Source organism: Abramis brama (genome assembly GCF_963993115.1).
Source record: "Abramis brama genome assembly, chromosome: 14".
Taxonomy (NCBI): Eukaryota; Metazoa; Chordata; class Actinopteri; order Cypriniformes; family Leuciscidae; genus Abramis; species Abramis brama.
The window spans coordinates 3941314-3961628 of record NC_139976.1 but is presented as its reverse complement, the minus strand read 5'-3'; the positions used below and the strand labels follow the sequence as shown (position 1 = coordinate 3961628).

The 20315-nt window shown below is 35.9% G+C and overlaps 1 protein-coding gene across 9 annotated transcripts in view; it reads right to left on the bottom strand.

Moving 5' to 3' along the window:
* The window catches only part of LOC311096117 (uncharacterized protein), a 147190-nt gene that overhangs the window by 21939 nt on the left and 104936 nt on the right, over positions 1-20315 (bottom strand). The window contains exons 1-6 of one of the 9 annotated variants that reach the window (XM_084135095.1): positions 12331-12392; positions 11672-11751; positions 7852-8148; positions 7723-7758; positions 2815-3088; positions 1550-2584 (exon numbers count right to left, since the gene is read on the bottom strand). The exons of 1 other annotated variant lie outside the window; for it this stretch is intronic. In XM_084135095.1, coding sequence (XP_083991221.1) covers positions 2853-3088; positions 7723-7758; positions 7852-8148; positions 11672-11741 — 639 coding nt within the window. In that variant the 5' untranslated portion in view covers positions 11742-11751; positions 12331-12392 and the 3' untranslated portion in view covers positions 1550-2584; positions 2815-2852. Of the gene's footprint in view, positions 1-1549; positions 3089-3444; positions 3481-3576; positions 3868-4445; positions 4550-5115; positions 5162-5621; positions 7373-7722; positions 7759-7851; positions 8149-11671; positions 11752-12242; positions 13630-20315 lie in introns of those variants that run through there. 7 more of the 9 variants (XM_084135092.1, XM_084135096.1, XM_084135093.1 and 4 more) reach the window with 7 other exon arrangements.

Here is a 20315-nt window from a genome sequence, read left to right as displayed (position 1 = left end):
CAGTGATCAAAATGATATACAGTCAGTAAACAATACACCAAAAAATAGAAAACACATTGTTCAAAACATATAGTTCTCAGGGAGAAGTACATTTTTAATCTCAAAACAAATTTCATATTTTTCCATCATTGTCTTTTGATGAACTAAAACGTTCTATCATAGTAGCTCAAAATTGATCAGAAATTACTACTCTGCTTTGCTCTTTGCACATTTTTTTTTGTTCTTCCTCCTCCTTGTACCCCTATTTTTACAGTACTGTACCCTGCATCTCACAAACTTGTCCTTTGTCTCTGTGATACTGTAATTCTTGTTCTTTGTTGATATGAACCTGCAACCAGTCAAAATCTATTGAGCAGTCAGTGCTGTTAACAAATGGAAAGCACAATGTTCAGGGCCATACCATTTGTTCATTGTACAGTACAGCCTACAATGCACTATACAATAACAGAATTGTTTTCTGTTATTGTATAGTGTCCTTGTTCTCTCACATTGTTTCTTCTATCCATTCTCAGACTTTCTCCTTCCCACCTTCAACAACCTGTTTGCTCTCTGAACTGGCTTATATTGGTTGTGTCACATCATTTGAAACAGGTTAAATCAGTTTTGAGTGGTTGTGTTCAATCAATGACGTGTTCTCTATTTGTATTTGATTGCCACTTGTGTTGACCAGTATGGATGACATGTGCATTAGAGTGCAGAATGTGTTTTGAGAATGAGAATGTGTTTAGAGTTTTGCTGAAAAGTCTAAGTGAGATCTGCAAATTGTGTTTTACCATGTGAAATGGTTTAAGGTATTGACAACAGACTGCACAATTAGCTAAATGAGTTCAGGCAGCTGAGAACTTTGTTCAGCCAATGGGTTTTAGTGTTTTAGCAATTGAGAAAAATGTTATATCAGCTGTCGGCCACCTTGCAGTACAGTGGTTAATCAGCAGACAATGAAAAAATCATGTTGATCAGTGAATGCACAATAAACATTTACAATTAAATGAAAATATGACATTGTTTTAGTTTTGAAATCATTCAGTTTTTCATCTGCTCTGACTGCTAGACTGCATGTCGTCTCTGACCTTGTCATCTGATCGTTTCTCGTTTGTGGAGGAATCAAAATGACTGATTGAATTCAACACTTGATTATAAGTGATGCATGAGTGATTTGATTTTCAACTCTGAATGCTTGACACTTGACAGTTGTTTGCTAGGATCATTTAGTTTTCTCTCTCAGGACAGTAAACATGTCACTCAAACAGAAGAGTATATGGTGGTAAGGGTTAGACAAGATCATGGGTTTGATTCTTGGGGAATGCATGAACTGGTCAAATGTAAACCTTGATTGTAAGGCGCTTTGGATAAAAGCATCTGCCAAATTCATAAATATAATTCATTGCTCATTTTTCAGAAAATTAATCTCAAGGTCGATCTAAGCTTATAATAAAATCATCCTACCTTCAAATCTCTTATCATCTGCAAAAAACAAAAAACAAAAAACAAAACAAAAAAAACAAACAATGTCTATCTAAAATTTACCTGCACCAAAAGTTCATCCAATGGAAATTAATCAATGCTGAACTCACTTAAGCTGGACAATGACTTTCCTCTATCTCTGCTGTACAGCCGAAACAAACTTGCATTATTTTCCTGTTATCACTGTAAAGCTGCTTTGAAATGAAACAATCTATATTTGTAAAAAGCGCTATATAAATAAAGATGATTTGACACATAACAAATAAATAAGGCATACATTCAGATGATCTCTGTGAGCCACCCTTCACCCACTTTACTAGTTTTACTGGTAGCCGACTGTAATTTGCCCATCATCATGTGGTGATAAAAAACTGTTCAGATATTCATCTTTAGAGAGTATTACAAGACTTTATTAATTTATTTGTTGTTTTAATAATAAAGGACAATGTACAAAGCCACACTGTTCACAGTATTAGAAAATTGCAGGTACAGAGAATGATAAAAGTCAAATTTAATTCCCATTATTAAGGTATAACTTACCAAATACAAAATTGTCATTCATTATAAGCATTTCTGAAAGTCACAAAAAAAAGGACAAAACCAAACAGTTTGGGATTGTTACATTGTCTCTTAACGTTCACACACACACACACACACACACACACACACACACACACAGATATATATACAGTATATATATACACACACATATATACACAAACACATTGATCAAAGAGATCAATAATGTACCATTATTTCACAGAAATCAATATAAAACAGAAACAGAGTTTTAAAACCTACAACCAGAGTTATATAGTTCAGTAGTTTGAGGTAAAGCAGATAGTGTGTATGTACAGATATAGTTTATGGAGTTCCTATGAAGCTTTTGTCTTTCATAATCTTCACATTTAAAGGGGTGGTATAATACCGTTTTCACAAGATGTAAAATAAATCTGTGATGTAAGTCTGTGATCTGTGATGAGTGTGTATGTGAAGTTTTAGCTCAAAATACCCCCCAGATATTTTATATAGCATTTATAGCAGAATTTATGTAGCTTATGAGTGGTTATCTTCTAGTCATTGATTAGCATATTCTAATCTATAAATCACGTTCCCGGGGGCGGAGTTTATGTAAATTCTAGGGTTCATGATGTCACTAACTCGGGAGGAAGCTCCTGTAGTCTCTACCAGCCGTTTGTTGTAGTCTTTAAAAAGCGATTTCTTTAGAAGCAAATATCTCCCTTTGCTTTGAACTTTGAGTGTCGTAATTTTGCAGATGTTGTTTATGCTCAAACAGCAACATTACACACTAACTAAAGTTAGAAAAGTGAATAATCAACCCCCCCAGTCAAACAAAACTCAATGCTTTCATACTGCAGTCAGTGATATTAGAGCACATCTTCTGGATTTTGCTCTTGGAAATTGCTGTTGTTATCATCATGTTTATGGCGCAGAAAAATCCTCTGGAATGGTTGGCTGTAGTTTGGTTTCTTTTTGTAAATGATTGTCATTATGAAGATGATGATGATGAAGATGAAACAGCCTGTAACTGCGATGACAGCGTTCTTAGATCTTGTATCGTCTCCTTCTCTTCTCTCCTTCTCTACTAATGTTGATGTTGACTCTGGAAAGGTGCAATTAAACGGTTTAAATAATTGTTTAAATCATGAAGTCAACTTCAGCCTATCAAACATCAGTCAGATTCTCCACACAAACTTCACAAAACATTTCTGCTGCTGAGAATCTGATCAAACTGATTTCTTGACACACAGACCAAATCTAAACATCTCTAAAATCAAATATCTAGAGAGATGCATCTGTTTGGAGACCATGATCATACATCAGTTTCCTTCTTAGACCTTAAACTACAAAATCATTTATTCACAGGTGATTTTTAAAATGATAAATATTCTGACAAGAGACTAAACATCAGTTTTCTGTGTTCCAGTAACTCAATAATCAATGTTATATATTTCTTACCAGGAGCTTTAGTGACAGGTTCAGGTTTACTGGGCTCTGTTAACAGATTTTAAACCACAGTTAGTAGATTGAAAATAAAAGTACATTTACAAACATTTACTGAATTATAAACAACACTATTATATACTGTACCTGTTATGTTCACAGTGAATTCAGTTTTTTTACTTCCACAATTTGTTTGGATAAAGAATCTGAATTCTCCCGTCATTACTGTAGTTGGACTGAAGCTGCATGTGAAGCTGTTTCTCTGTTCACAGGAGTCAGGAAACTCTTTTCTACAGATTTCGGAGTCATTATATTTCTCAGGATATTGAAACTTATACACTGTAATGCAGCATCCAGACTTCTTACAAGAGATGCTGCAGGTGAAAGTTACTTTACTCACAGTTCCAGTCACATCCTCACAGCTTACACTGATGTCATCTGAAAAATAACAGAGTATATCATATAATACAGCAACTATATAATAATAAAGACCTGTTTTTTTTGTTTTGTTTTTTACTTTACATCTCAGTAAACTTTTTACATATCAGACTTTATATGTTTTTGTACATTATAGTTTGAACAGGATTTAATATCTGGTAATAGGATAGTCACATATTTTATTATTTAAAATTAATTATACATTTACATTTATTCATTTAGCTGACGCTTTTATCCAAAGCGACTTACAATTGCTATATATGTCAGAGGTCGCACGCCTCTGGAGCAACTAGGGGTTAAGTGTCTTGCTCAGGGACACATTGGTGTCTCACAGTGGATTCGAACCCGGGTCTCTCACACCAAAGGCATGTGTCTTATCCATTGCACCACCACCCCAATTATAGCTTATATATTCAATAGCAATATATACACTACAGTCTCTGCATGCAACACCCTGGCTGTTTCTTTTAATCATGTGCATCAGAGTCAGTAGAGAAACACAAGATTTGACCTTTTTTTATTATTGCCTTAGATTTAGTCCCTCCTCACAATTTCTAGGGGAAAGTTTATTCTCTTACCATCAGCTTGACAGACAGCAGTAAAAGTCCAAACCAGAATGAACAGTTGCACTGCATTTACAGCATTCATGCTTTTGATTCTGCAATAGAAAAAAATGACAACAGAAAGTTGCATAACTTAACCGTGAAACTTAAACAACTAGGACAAATAAGGAAGTGCTAGAGATTAGTAGAGATGATTAACTGTAAGCTCAGCAGAGATATCAGAATTTAATTAAATAATTTTGCGAGGTTTCACACAATATAATGAATCATGCTTTAATTTAGAGGGGCTGAAGAGACTCACGAGTGTAAACTACAACCACAAAACCAGAACCGTGTACAATAAAGCACAGAGAACACAACGAAACACATCCATTCTTGATAATATTGCTGTTAAATCTACAGAGCCACGACAGAAATTGAACATGATGAAATAATGCTCTATTGTCTTCACTGGCTGAACGTAAAAACAAATAGAACCAACACTGCAACATTAATCAGACAAAATGATCACAAACACGCAGAAAAAATGTTTTCTAGGTTATTTAAAAGACATATTGAAAAATCTGCACAATGTGTAAATCACACAAAGATACCATGCATGTGCTGAAGATTTTCCTGTGGCTGGTTATGGATCAGTAAATATAAAGGATATTATTTCCCTGTTGAAGAGAGAGTTATTGCTCACCTCTGGTCTGTGTGTCTTCAGGGCGAGTGTTCATTCACAATGACTCTCTCTACAGCGATCACCAGTGTATAAATACAGGCTTTCACTTTCAGATTGACTCAGTTGGTCACAGAACACACACAGCCTTTCATTTCGAGCCAGCAGTCGGTGCTGTCAGTCACTGGGAAATCTCCCCTGTAGGATCATTAGTAATTTTATCTCTCAGGACAGTAAACATGTCACTCAAACAGAAGAGTATATGGTGGTAAGGGTTAGACAGGATCATGGGTTTGATTCTTGGGGAATGCATGAACTGATCAAATGTAAACATTGATTGTAAGGCGCTTTGGATAAAAACATCTGCCAAATTCATAAATATAATTCATTGCTCATTTTTCAGAAAATTAATCTCAAGGTCGATCTAAACTTATAATAAAATCATTCTACCTTCAAATCTCTTATCACCTGCAAAAAAAAAAAAAAAAAAATGTATATCTAAAATTTAACTGCACAAAAACTTCATCCAATGGAAATGAATCAATGCTGAACTTACTTAAGCTGGACAATGACTTTCCTCTATCTCTGCTGTACAGCCGAAACAAACTTTGTTGCATTATTTTCCTGTTATCACTGTAAAGCTGCTTTGAAATGAAACAATCTGTATTTGTAAAAAGTGCTATATAAATAAAGATGACTTGATATTTAACAAATAAATAAGGCATACATTCAGATGATCTCTGTGAGCCACCCTTCACCCACTTTACTAGTTTTACTGGTAGCCGACTGTAATTTACCCATCATCATGTGGTGATAAAAAAGTTTTCAGATATTCATCTTTAGAGAGTATTACAAGACTTTATTCATTTAATTTGTTGTTTTAATAATAAAGGACAATGTACAAAGCCACACTGTTTACAGTATTAGAAAATTGCAGGTACAGAGAATGATAAAAGTCAAATTTAATTCCCATTATTAAGGTATAACTTACCAAATACAAAATTGTCATTCATTATAAGCATTTCTGAAAGTCACAAAAAAAAGAAAAAAAAAAGGGACTGTTTGGGATTTTTTTTTGCCTTGTCTCTTAATGTTTAATATACACACACACACACACACACACACACACACACACACACACACACACACATTGATCAAAGAGATCAATAATGTACCATTATTTCACAGAAATCAGTATAAAACAGAAACAGAGTTTTAAAACCTACAACCAGAGTTATATAGTTCAGTAGTTTGAGGTAAAGCAGATAGTGTGTATGTACAGATATAGTTTATGGAGTTCCTATGAAGCTTTTGTCTGTCATGATCTTCACATTTAAAGGGGTGGTATAATACCGTTTTCACAAGATGTAAAATAAATCTTTGATGTCCCCAGAGTGTGTGTGTGAAGATTTAGCTCAAAATACCCCACAGATATTTTTATATAGCATGTTAAAATTGTCACTTTGTGAGGGTGAGCAAAAATGCACCTTTTTGTGACTGTCACTTTAAATGCAAATGAGCTGCTGCTCCTGGCACAGAGGGCGGAGCTTCAAGAGCTTGTGTCCTGAACATTTCACAAACTTTTAGCCTTTTATGTTCAAAATGGAGTCGGACAAAGATGGAGAGACTCAAGAAGAAGTGACAACATGTAGAATACAACAGGATATTTCTGATTGGTTAGTTGATGAATTTATGTAGCTTATGAGTGGTTATCTTCTAGTCATTGATTAGCATATTCTGTTTTGATAATCTATAAATCACGTTCCCGGGGGCGGAGTTTATGTAAATTCTAGGGTTCATGATGTCACTAACTCAGGAGGAAGCTCCTGTAGTCTCTACCAGCCGTTTGTTGTAGTCTTTAAAAAGCGATTTCTTTAGAAGCAAATATCTCCCTTTGCTTTGAACTTTGAGTGTTGTAATTTTGCAGATGTTGTTTATGCTCAAACAGCAACATTACACACTAACTAGAGTTAGAAAAGTGAATAATCAACCCCCCCAGTCAAACAAAACTCAATGCTTTCATACTGGAGTCAGTGATATTAGAGCACATCTTCTGGATTTTGCTCTTGGAAATTGCTGTTGTTATCTTCATGTTTATGGCACAGAAACATCCTCTGGAATGGTTGGCTGTAGTTTGGTTTCTTTTTGTAAATGATTGTCATTATGATGATGATGAAGATGAAACAGCCTGTAACTGCAATGACAGTGTTCTTAGATCCAAAACCATTTTCTGTCCCAGGACTCGCCACTGTTGTTAGTATATCTCGCCGTGCTTTTAGATCTGAAAAGGTGCAATTAAAATAATAGTTTTTAAATCATAAAGTCAACTTCAGCCTATCAAACATCAGTCAGATTCTCCACACAAACTTCACAAAACATTTCTGCTGCTGAGAATCTGATCAAACTGATTTCTTGACACACAGACCAGATCTAAACATCTCTAAAATCAAATATCTAGAGAGATGCATCTGTTTGGAGACCATGATCATACATCAGTTTCCTTCTTAGACCTTAAACTATAAAATCATTTATTCACAGGTGATTTTTAAAATGATAAATATTCTGACAAGAGACTAAACATCAGTTTTCTGTGTTCCAGTAACTCAATAATCAATGTTATATATTTCTTACCAGGAGCTTCAGTTTCAGGTTCAGGTTTACTGGTCTCTGTTAACAGATTGTAAACCACTGTTAGATTGAAAATAAAAGTACATTTACAAACATTTACTGAATTATAAACAACACTATTATATACTGTACCTGTTATATCCACAGTGAATTCAGCTGATCTGTGTCCTTGATTTGTTTGGATAAAGAATCTGAATTCTCCCGTCATTACTGTAGTTGGACTGAAGCTGCATGTGAAGCTGTTTCTCTGTTCACAGGAGTCCTGAGGAAACTCTTCTCTACGGATTGTGGAGTCAGTATATTTCTCAGGGTATTGAAACTTATACTCTCTAATGCAGCATCCAGAGTTATTCAGAGAGACGCTGCAGTTGAAAGTTACTTCTTCACCCACAGTTCCAGTCACATTCTCACAGCTTACACTGATGTCATCTGAAAAATAACAGAGTATATCATATAATACAGCAACTGAACAATAATAAAGATGTGTTTTTTTTTTTTACATCTTAGTAAACTTTTAACATATCAGACTTTATGTGTCTGTGTCCATGTCAATATAATAAACACACAGTGACTCTTTCACCTGAGAAAATTCATCAATTAAACCACTGCATTATGTGTTTTTGTTCATTAGAGTTTGAACATGATTTAATATCTGGTAATGGGAGGGTCACATATTGTATTATTTACAATTAATTATAGCTTATATATTCATTAGTAATATATACACCACAGTCTCTGCACACAAAACCCCCTGACTGTTTCTTTCAATCATGTGCATCAGAGTCAGTAGAGAAACACAAGATCATGTAGTCTTGACTGAAAATGTGATTTTCTGCTTCTCTGTATGAACACATTATTTTACTTGAAAGAGTGTGACTGTATAAACACATAAATTATCAGAAAATGCACTGCTCCCTGGATTTCGCTCTATTGTTCATAATTGTTCAAATAGTAAATCTGAATTTTAATCCCTGGAAGGATGAAATACTCAGAGCCATAAACACTTGGACTGACCTGGATACTTGCAAAAGCAGCAACTTGTGTTATGATTATGGAATGCCAAAGCTAATTATAAATAAATACATAAATAAATATACAAAGAAATGTAAAAAAGCAAAAAAACATAAATAAATACATAAATAAATATATAAAGAAATGTAAAAAAGTAAAAATAAATGAGTATTTATACTTTTATTTCCTTATGTATAATTGTATTTTTTCACACATTTATAAATTTTTTATTTATACTTTTTATTTTAATTTTTATTTATTAATTTATTTCCACTTTTATTTATTTCCACATTTATTCATGTATATATGTTTTTATGTCTACATTTATTTATTTCTACATTTATTTACTTCCACTTTTATTTATTTCTACATTTCTTTGTCCATATGATAATGAGGGGGGCGTGTTTTACCTCAGACATCAGCAATCGAGCTCAGAGTGGCAGTGCTGAAGCTTTGAGGCCACAGTGACACCTTGTGGTGTGACCAAACAAAACGCAAGTGGTGTGCGGACAATATCACATTTTATGTCATGTAATATCACCCTATTAAATAGGTATACATCATCATATATGTCAAGTTCTTAACCCCTTGACGCCTGAATTTATTTACAATTAAATAAAAAAATGTATTATGTGTGTTTCTGGCTCCAAGCTGATGCTAAATTAAGTTGAGATTGTTAATTTGTCTATACCATATAGAATAGATATAAATTTAGGTATGTTGCAAATTAGCGACAACAGGCATTTAGGGCAATTTTTTTTACAAAATGGTAAAATTAATAAAACACATTTTCCCATCTCAGGTATGTAGATTTTATTCATGGCACAAAGTTGTTAGAACTTATAAACTTTAATTGACAAATTAATGAATCTTGACAACAGCAAGAAACAAAACACTCTCCTACTCCCTAACATTGACAGTAGTTTTTATACATTTCATGTTACACTGTTTAACTCTTTCCTTGTTTCTCCAGTGCATACATTATATATTCTTATAGTGTTATATCCTAACATGCTATTTTTTGTAAAAAAAAAAATATATATATTTTTTGGCCTGAAACCATCTAAATACAGCATTATTATATGTAGCCATTATAGCCCAATCCAGCCGTTATGGACGAATGTCGCGAATTTGCTACAAACAGAAATCTACAAAGTACGTAAAAAATATTCGTCACATGAAGTCTATATGAATAACATAGCTATAGAAGCAATCAATAAGTTGGTACATATTTTTATCTTAGCAGAACTTAACTCATTTTGGCCAATTTCTCCACATTTGCGCCCTTGATATGCGGATTTTGCAAACCGTGAACCGGATGTAGTTCCCACTCCGACCGCTCCTACGAGAAACCAGTGCGTGCAAAAGGTTCCTAGGTATGTATCGAATGTGCACAAACAGGCATTGGGGGAAAACACACGCTATCTCGCCTGCAGTCTGAATGGAAGGGGTTTGTTACGAATTCGCGACAGTCGGCGTTATTACTCAGTTAATGCTGTACAACAAAACAAATTATCATCAAGTTATGTTTACCACAGGTTTTATTTAACATTAATCTCATAACGACTTTTATGCAATTGTAATTGCAGTGTAAAAGCATTCTCCTCTGTATTAAGATTTTGACTTTTAATGACTTAATGACTTTTGTTAATTTTATTTTACTGATAACAGCCATAGTGCCTTATTATTATAATAACTGAGTAGTTTATCGATTAATATTAAGAACTTGACATATATGATGATGTATACCTATTTAATTTGGGGGTTTGTGGGAAAAAACGCCCCTGGAAATCAATTTATAGGGGGAAATATCACCACGACCATGGGCACGACAGGTGCTGTTTGAATGGGCATGATGATGCTTCTGTGCTCCAATGCGTGGCTCAGCTGCGTTTACATGAGCCCCTTTTGTTTGATTTAAGAATAATTCCAAATTGATGACTTGTGATTAATCAGTATCTAAGAGCAGCATCTATGAAATATGGGTTGTGTTTTAAGCATTTGAATTGTCACCTGTTATGCATACGAAATTAGGAAACGCGAATGTAAACTGTGTATTGAGTCGCGTTTCAAACTCATTGTTTGCTTGCGTGGGAGTCAGTGAAATGTGCGCTGGTTTCTCTCTGCGTTCTGCGCTGGTGTGCGAGTCTCATCGACAATATGCTCAAGCCAAAGGCATGAAGCTCTTATCAGCCCTATCCACCGCATTTACATTGTTATTAGTGGATACTTTCATGCGCTTCCAAGTGTCTGCTATCAGACCCGTTGAAGTGCAGTTTCTGTTCATGTGTGCTATGTGTGTTAACCCTATATAGTCTACCCTACATACAGTTAGGGTGATATTACATGACTTAAAATGTGATATTGTCCGCACACCTCTTACGTTTCGTTTGGTCACACCACAAGGTGTCACTGTGGCCTCAAAGCTTCAGCACTGCCACTCTGAGCTCGATTGCTGATGTCTGAGGTAAAACACGCCCCCTCATTAGCATACGGACAAAGAAATGTAGAAATAAATAAATGTAGAAATAAATAAAAGTGGAAATAAATAAATATGAAAATAAATAAATGTAGACATAAAAACATATACATAAATAAATGTGGAAATAAAAATGGAAATAATTTTTTTTATACATGTATAAATAAAAAAATAAATAAATGTGTGAAAAAATACAATTATACATAAGTAAATAAAAGTATAAATACTCATTTATTTGTACTTTTTTACATTTCTTTGTATATTTATTTATGTATTTTTGCTTTTTTACATTTCTTCGTATATTTATTTATGTATTTATTTATTTATTTATAATTAAGTCAGCTTTGGCATTCCATATTATGATATCTATTAATAAGTTTTTAACTTTTTTCTTCATTATCTTATATTTATTCCCTATTAAAAATTCTCACACACTCTTTCAGGGAAAGTTTATTCTCTTACCATCATCTTGACAGACAGCAGTAAAAGTCCAAACCAGAATGAACAGCTGCACTGCATTTACAGCATTCATGCTTTTGATTCTGCAATAGAAAAAAAAGAAAGTTTTTTTCTAGAAAAGAAAATTGCATCAAGAGTGAAACTTAAAGAACAAGGACTAACAAGCAAGTGCTAGAGATTAAATTAGAGATGATTTACTATAAGCTCAGTATGTCATAATTTAATTAAATCATTTTGCGAGATTTCAAACAACATAACGAATCATATTTAGAGGGGCTGAAGAGACTCACGAGTGTAAAATACAAACACAATATTTACTACAATAAAGCACAGAGAACACAATGAAAAAGATCCATTCATGATAATATTGCTGTTGAACAGAGCCACGACAGAAATTGAATTTGATGACATAGCCTACATATCTATTGTATTCTCTGGCTGAACGCAAATACAAATAGAATCAACACCGTCACACTGATAAGACAAAATTATCTCAAACACGCAGAAAAACAGTTTTCTATTAGCCAATTAAAAAATCTGCAAAATGTGTAAATCACATTAAATACAAAAATACCATGTACTGAAGATTTTCCTGTGGCTGGTTATGGATCAGTAAATATAAAGGATATTATTTTCCTGTTGAAGAGAGAGTTATTGCTCACCTCTGGTCTGTGTGTCTTCAGCGCGTGAGTTCACTCTGACTCTCTCTACAGCTCACTCTAGTGTGTATAGCCTACAGGCTACTCAAATTTCACTTTCAAAATTAAAGTTCATTGTGGAGTCAGCAGTCGGTGCTGTCACTCACGACTTGACGCAATGCTGCAATTTTGCATTTCTATATGTCAAATAATAGTGGAGATACCACCAGGGTCGTAGCCTATAGCCTCTCTGTAGTCTCAAATAGTTCAAATTTATTACTTTACAAAAAAAAAAAAAAAAGATCATAGCCTATTGTTTGTTTACTGTTGAGCATCCGAGTGCGCAATTCACCCTCACTCGCGTGCAGGAAAAACAAACGAAAACTGTTCAGTGCTGTTTATCCTCTTGGCAGGATTTTTATTTAGCAAGCTTCACTTGAACATAACATCAGTTCAGTTTTCTCAACTTAGAAGCATGTGACGTAAAACGTAACGTCATCACGTACATAACCGTATACCTCCAAATAAAACAATACAGGTAGTCAATACCGTAATACAATGTATAAGGGTGCAATACGTTTAACACCCCCACTCACTCTTAGCCCATTGTATTTTTAGAACAACAAATTAGACATCAAATAAAATTTTCTCCTTTACACAAATTTTAGTGTATATAAATTTTTTTACACTTTTATGCTCCAAACATGTCCCGACTAAACCGCTTTAACTTCTGCTTGGTGGCTGGCTTTGTCATTATGTCAGCAACCATTGTCTCTGTAGGACAATATTCCAAGATAACCTTGCCATCATTTACAATTTCTCTTATGAAATGGTATTTGATATCAATGTGCTTGCACCTTTGCCTACAAATTGGGTTTCTGGCTAGTGCAATGGTACCTTGGTTGTCTTCGTACACCTTTGTTTGTGCATATTTGTATGTGTCTATACCCTTAAGCAACTGCTCTAGGTAGATACATTCCTGCATGGCTGATGCTAAAGACATGTATTCCGCTTCACAAGTAGATAATGCTACTGTCGGTTGTTTTCTGGTTTTCCATGAGATCAAAAAACTTTCTTCACTCAAATTAACACAGTACCCTGAAGTACTACGTCTGTCTTTCGTATCAGATGCCCAGTCAGCGTCACTATACACTCTCAGACCTAGCCTCTCTGTCTCATTTCTCCTGAAGCATAATTGCTGTTCTGCTGTACCTTTAAGGTACCTGAACACATGTTTTACTGTGTTCCAGTGCTGTTCTGTTGGTTCAGCAAAATACTGAGATAGTTTACTGACGACAAAACTCAAATCTGGTCTTGTGCAAGTGGACAAGTATATTAAACTTCCTACTGCCTCCCTGAACTTCTTTGGCTCTTTCATTTTTTCTGCATTTTCTGTAAAATCAAGCTTTGGTTCACATGGAGTTTCCCTAGATTTACAGTTCTGCATGTCGAAACGATCTAGTATTCTTCTCACATATCTTTCCTGTGACATTTTGACTAGACCCTCTGCTTGTTCAAAATCTATGCCCAGGAAATGTTTCAACCTTCCCATGTCTTTCATTTTGAACCTTTGTGTAAGCATTTCTTTTACACTTTCCAGAACACTTTCTCTGTTAGCAGCTAGGATTAAATCATCAACCCATACTATCAGGATTACTTTGTCATCTGGCTTTTCTTTAGTGTACACGCAATTGTCAGCTGGGTTCTGTGTAAAACCGTTCTCTGTCAAACATACATGTAACACAGCATTCCAGTTTCTGCCAGATTGCTTAAGGCCATAGAGAGATTTCTTTAGCATGCATACTAATTTTCCATCTTTTTCAGATTTTTGCTCATAACCCTCCGGTTGTTCCATATAGATTTCATGATCTATAGGTGCATGCAAGTAAGCGGTCTCAACGTCCATTTGGTGCAAGATCAGGTTCTCTTGTGCTGCTTTCTGCAAAACTACTCGCACACTTGTCATGTCAGCTGTGGGTGAGAATGTCTCATCATAGTCAGTCCCTTGTTTCTGACTGTATCCTTTTGCCACGAATCTTGCCTTGTATTTTTCAGATCCGTCAATGTCTCTTTTAAGTGCGTAAACCCATCTTCCTCCGACTGGTTGTTTTCCTGGTGGTAATTTAGTGAGTGTGAAGGTCTTGTTCTCCTCCAATGATCGCATTTCTTTGTCCATAGCATCCTTCCATTGCTTGGATTTTGTTGATGTTATGGCATCCTGGTAGGTTTGAGGTATATCACATACTGCTCTGTAGCAAAAATCTATGCATGTTTGCAGTTTGTCTTCAGCATCCTCAGTTTCAAAATCCTGTAGGTAAGCTGGCTTCTTCCTGGTTCTTGGGGGGTTCTTTCTGGTCTCGGATTCTGTAGCTCTACCAGACTGATTGGGAGCAGCCTGTTCAGGCAAAGTCTCTGGAACATCATTTTGAACACCATTATCTGGTTCATCCTCCACATTATCGGCAGCACTGCTTTCACTGCTGAAGATATTTGGATCCATGTTTTCATATCTTGTGTGTGTGTCAGATGTTTGTTTTTCTCTTTCACTGGTTGTCTGTGTTGTGAACTTCACCAATCTGTGTTTTTGGACTTTTCCGGTGTTAGGATAGTACACTAGATAGGCTGGGCTGTTCTTGTCGTAGCCTATAAAAACACCTTGTTCGCATCTTGAGTCCAGTTTGCTTTTCTCTTGTTTGTACGCAAAACAGATTGATCCGAATTTCTGCATTTTTGAAACATCTGGCTTTTTGCCTGTGAATAACTCGTATGGTGTTTTCTTTGTACGTCTACTGTAACACCTATTTCTCACGTAGGCTGATGTTTGCATTGCGTAGTTCCACAACTCGTCTGGTAGCTCACTCTCAATCAGCAAGCATCTGCTCATATCAAAGAGTGTTCTCCATCCTCTCTCTGCTGTGCCATTCTGATGTGGCGAATAAGGTGCAGATGTTTCATGTCTAATCTTATTCCTTGTCAACAGCGTTTGGAAATCTCGACTCATGAATTCAGTGCCGTTATCTGAACGAATGCACTTGATTTCTCCAAAAGGTGCAATGTCAGCTAAAAACTTTTCAGTAGCTTGTATTGTGTCACCTTTAGTTTTCAAGAAGTACACAAACATAGTACCTGAATAGTCATCGGTGAACGACTGTGCATATTTGTGTCCTTCTTTGCTCTGTGTTGGCATGGGACCGGCCAGATCCGTGTGAATCAGTTCAAGAGGTTTCTTTGCCTTTCTGTCTGGCTCCCTGTTTCTTGTCTGCGTGAATTTTCCTTTTGTACACACTTCACATAACTGTTCCTGTCTCATTTTGTATCCTTTTATCTCCATGCCTCTTACTACACCTTGTAGCTTCTGTACATCTTCATGGTTACAATGTCCCAAAATTTCATGCCAGGTTTGTAAATCATGACACACTTTGCACTGGTCAACGCCCTCTTCTAGTGTTGGCAAATAGTACAAGTTTCCACTTTCATGGATATCAAACCTGCTTCCGTTTTTGGTAATCAAGTGGCTGTCTCCTCTTTTGAAAATGACTGTTGCTCTTCCATTTGTTGCTCTAGCTACCGAGAAAATGTCATGTGGGTATGAAGGCATGTATAGTGCGTCCCGAAGCTGTGCAGTGTGCTGTTTTCCAGCGTCATCTATTAGATAAATCACTGCCGTCCCTCTTTGTTGCGCCATTCCACTGCACTTCGTTCCGTCGGCTAATTCTACTGAATGGTTCTCTGGTTGAAATGAGCTATCAAAACTTCTGAATTTTGTGATGTCGCTCACAATATGAGATGTCGCTCCAGCGTCTACCATGATGCCTTTCATCTTCACTTTGTTCTGTGGTTTTTCTGAGTGTTCAGCTTTGAAGAGATGATCTTGGTCATTATCGTGTTCGTCTGTAACCTTTCTGACGCCATCTTGGTCGCCCTTTTTCTTGCACAGGAACTCTGCGTGTGTACTATTTTTACAATGATTGCACCACACTCTCTTGTAACATTTTCTCGCTTTGTGTCCCTTTATTCCACATTTGTAACATGTCACATTTGTGTCTTCCTCTTTTCTTTCTTTAGTGTGGTACCTGACAGGACCTTTTCCTTGTCTCGTCTGTGTCTTCATCACATTATCTGTGGATTCAGTTCCTTTCATTTTTTCCGCCTCTTCATAAATCCGCAGTCTTCTCTTAAAATCTGTGAACGTAACGTCGTCCTCATTCTGTGTTATGTGGATGGCTAGCGGCTTGAAAAAATCTGGTAATCCACGGAGAATCATTGCTATGGTTAATCCATCACTCATGGCTTCACCTGCATCTCTCAGTGCTGTGATGATGTTTTCTGCTCTTATCAAGTAGTCAGTAACACTCTCGTTGTCTGCCATGCGTAGCTGAGTTAAGGATGTGTACATATTTATTATCCGTGGCTTGCTTTTCCCTGAATAATGCTCTTTCAGTATTTTAAGGGCTTTCCTGCCATCGTCAGCAGCTTCATGTCTTATCAGTGATAGGCTTTTATCATCTATCAGTCTTACAAGTTCAGCATAACAATCAGCATTCTTCCGTCTGTCTTCGGCTAGCTGTTCTGCGTTAGCATCAGTGGGCTCGTGCAAAATAGTCTCTTTTAACTTTAGAGTGTGTAGACAGCTTAAGAATCTCGTTTCCCAAAGATCATATTTATCTTCGGATCCATCAAACAAAGATTGTGTTGCTAGGACTCCTACCGCTCTGTTTACCACTCTGTTTGCCATTTTCGCCGACTTTTCTTCTTATGTCACTTCAGTTTTAGCTTCATCGCTAGCTTCATAGAACGCGTAATACGTCGCGTCTGTCTTACTCACGCTCGTTTGTTTCCGTGCCTGGGCCCATAACCTGTTGAGCATCCGAGTGCGCAATTCACCCTCACTCGCGTGCAGGAAAAACAAACGAAAACTGTTCAGTGCTGTTTATCCTCTTGGCAGGATTTTTATTTAGCAAGCTTCACTTGAACATAGCATCAGTTCAGTTTTCTCAACTTAGAAGCATGTGACGTAAAACGTAACGTCATCACGTACATAACCGTATACCTCCAAATAAAACAATACAGGTAGTCAATACCGTAATACAATGTATAAGGGTGCAATACGTTTAACATTTACCATTCTCGTTTCCCTTTCTGTTTAGCTACCAATGTCATCGATGTGTTACACTATTTAATATGCAATGTCAATAATTTTTTTCTTTGTGAGGCACATTGTTTAGTAAAGCTGCTTTTGAACAACAAAGTTATATTTAAAACAATTATTTTCATTGGAGGAACCCTTATCTGCAAAATCTGTCCCTCATCAAAGGTAAACAGGGTTTTTAATAGTTTGCATGACCTCTACATACAGTCCTTAAACCATGTGTCACAGTCAAAATATGAATGCAGTGTGTCTAATATTTTCCATCATTACAGACAATACAAGTCACAACTGTTGTCCCTCAAGCGAGGTGCTTCCCATGATGCTTTAGGGAAACTTTCACTGTAATAATCACTTTGGAATCCTTGTGTAAACTAGAAACAGAGTATCGCCCACTTTTCCATTCCTCCTACTGGGCTCAAATTCCTGGCATCTGGACAGGCAATCTGTTCAAAAGCTTGTTTGAGCTAATAACAATCAGAGCCAGTGTGAAATGTCTGAGGCAGACTGGCAAATTATTGACACCTAACTGGTTTAAAATAAAGTAAAAACAATAGACTTACTGAGACGGAATGAAATCTTGTGCATCAACACTATAGTTTCAGCATCAACCACTGAAAAATACACTGGTCAAAGAGTAGCCTGCTCAACAAACATATAAAATTAGATCCAATTATATTATAATCATGCATTTGACAGACACTTTTGTCCAAAGTGACTTACAGGAGAACAAAAGCAATTGATCATAGAACCAACACTAATCATATTCAGGTGGAGGTTTTGCAGCTCATTCCACCTGAGAGGAGCAGAGAGGGTGAAGGGTCTGGAAAGTGACTTTGAGAAAGCAACCTCAGATCTATGACCCTCTTCCGCTGTCAAATGATGAAAAGTTCTTGATATGTTCCAGGCTGAATTTCTCTGGGAAGGTGCATGTAATCTTTTTTAAACCATCAAAAACAACTTCAGCCTATGAGACAGTGATATTCTCCTCAATGTCTCTGATTAATTCAACACATCTTTTGTAGGAGCTTTTGGCTGATACTCAAACGACATGTCTGTCTATCTGTTCTCCAACAGACTGAGATTGCTTTGATATCTTTGGTTCAAAGGGTAAATATTATTTCTGGAAAATGGTGTTGAACATCAAACATCCAACTGGTGACTTTTTTATGTGAATAAAGATTATCTGAGCCATTTTTTGCGCAAATTGGATGCATTTTCTAAGACTTAAATCACTTACAAAACCCCCAAAATGTACAGAAAATCATGACCTGATTGTTTAGTGATTTTACAGCAGTGACATGACAGGACCAGCCTGTTAATCTAGAATCTCTCCCTCATCAAAGGTAAACGGGTGGTTTATGGATTGCATCACTTCTACATGCAAACTGAGTCTTAAATCATGCGTCAAAGTATGAATACAGTTTGTATTAAATTTTCCATCATTACAAACAATATAAGCCACGACCATTGTGCCTCCAGCAAGGTGCTTCCAATGATTGGGAGTTGCAAGTGTGATGGTAAGGTTACAGTTTTCTTCTTGGTTGGATTTAAGAAAAGGCTGTCTGACTCCCTTTGGGAGAATGAAAGGATGGCAGGCGGTGTTCACCAATAAGAAGTGTTTTCCTTTGGAGGGAAATTTCTTTACGGAAATTTCTTAATTTCGTTTTAAAAATTCCATTGTTCAAGAAGGCCTTTGAACATGTAATTTGATTGGATTGTTAAAAAGGCCCATTGTAAGTGTATTTTGTATTGAGTGTGAGACTTGCTCTGGCAATCAGCCAATCTCAGAGCACGCTGTCAAAGCAGCAAAGTGAAGACACTAGGCTCTGCCCATCTCCAGCAGGTGGCATTGATTAGCATTTGTAGTTAGTAGCTCTGCATGGGGTGAGTGCAGCAAACAGACTCTATGCTTTCTTGCCATTGATGTGTGCGTGTGCGTATAGAATACAAGTAAGTTGGTTTATGTATTTCAACTCATGTTGACTGTTTGATGAAATGTATCTGTTTGTTTGGTGCTGTTTTGTCTGCTCCTTGTTTGGGGATGCTTCACATGGAAGTAGGGATTAATTTGTGTTCACATGATGTTGCTTATGTTTCATGGAAGCATTTCTGCTACATCTCATTGTATGTATTTATCTTGTTATTGAATTGTTTTTGTTATGTTATATTGAGATATATACTCATGGCCTCACGAATGTACTCATCTGCACTTATGTGCTAAATCTTTATTGAAGCATGTGGAATTGTTGTGGAGAAAATAAAGCCGCAAAGAAAACTTTCTGCTGCTTCTTCATGTCTCTAACCGGACATCTGTGGTGAACTAATCCCCCACTGGCAACCCCAAACTGATTGATAGTCATCAGTTTTCTTTATGGATGTTTAACACAAGAATCTTTAAGATGCTTATAATACTAATGCGTCACAAAGTTAGCAAAATGTAATGTAAATTAACAAATGGGGGATGAAGATTGGAGTTTATAGAGACTAAACGTGTTTAGTCATGTTTGTGATGTTAGTTTTTGGGGAAGTTTCATAAACCTTTGTTGGGAGAGTGAGTTTGCTGGATTATTCATTAAATAAATTAATAATTTGTGTGTGTCTGATTGGTCCAGACGCTATAGTGATAAAAAGAGGTATTCTAATAATGCTGTATATATCAGACTAACTAAAGTTGAAAAACATTCTGTTCTTTAAAAGAATATAAATGAAATGGTTATAATATAAAATAAAATAAATATGTAGAATATTTGTTTTTATTAAGACTTTGAATAATTCATTTAAAACATCTTTTATTTTTAAAAGGTATAATTTAAACTAATTTAGTTTTTAAATAATTTAAAGATTATACTTTGAAATAAAT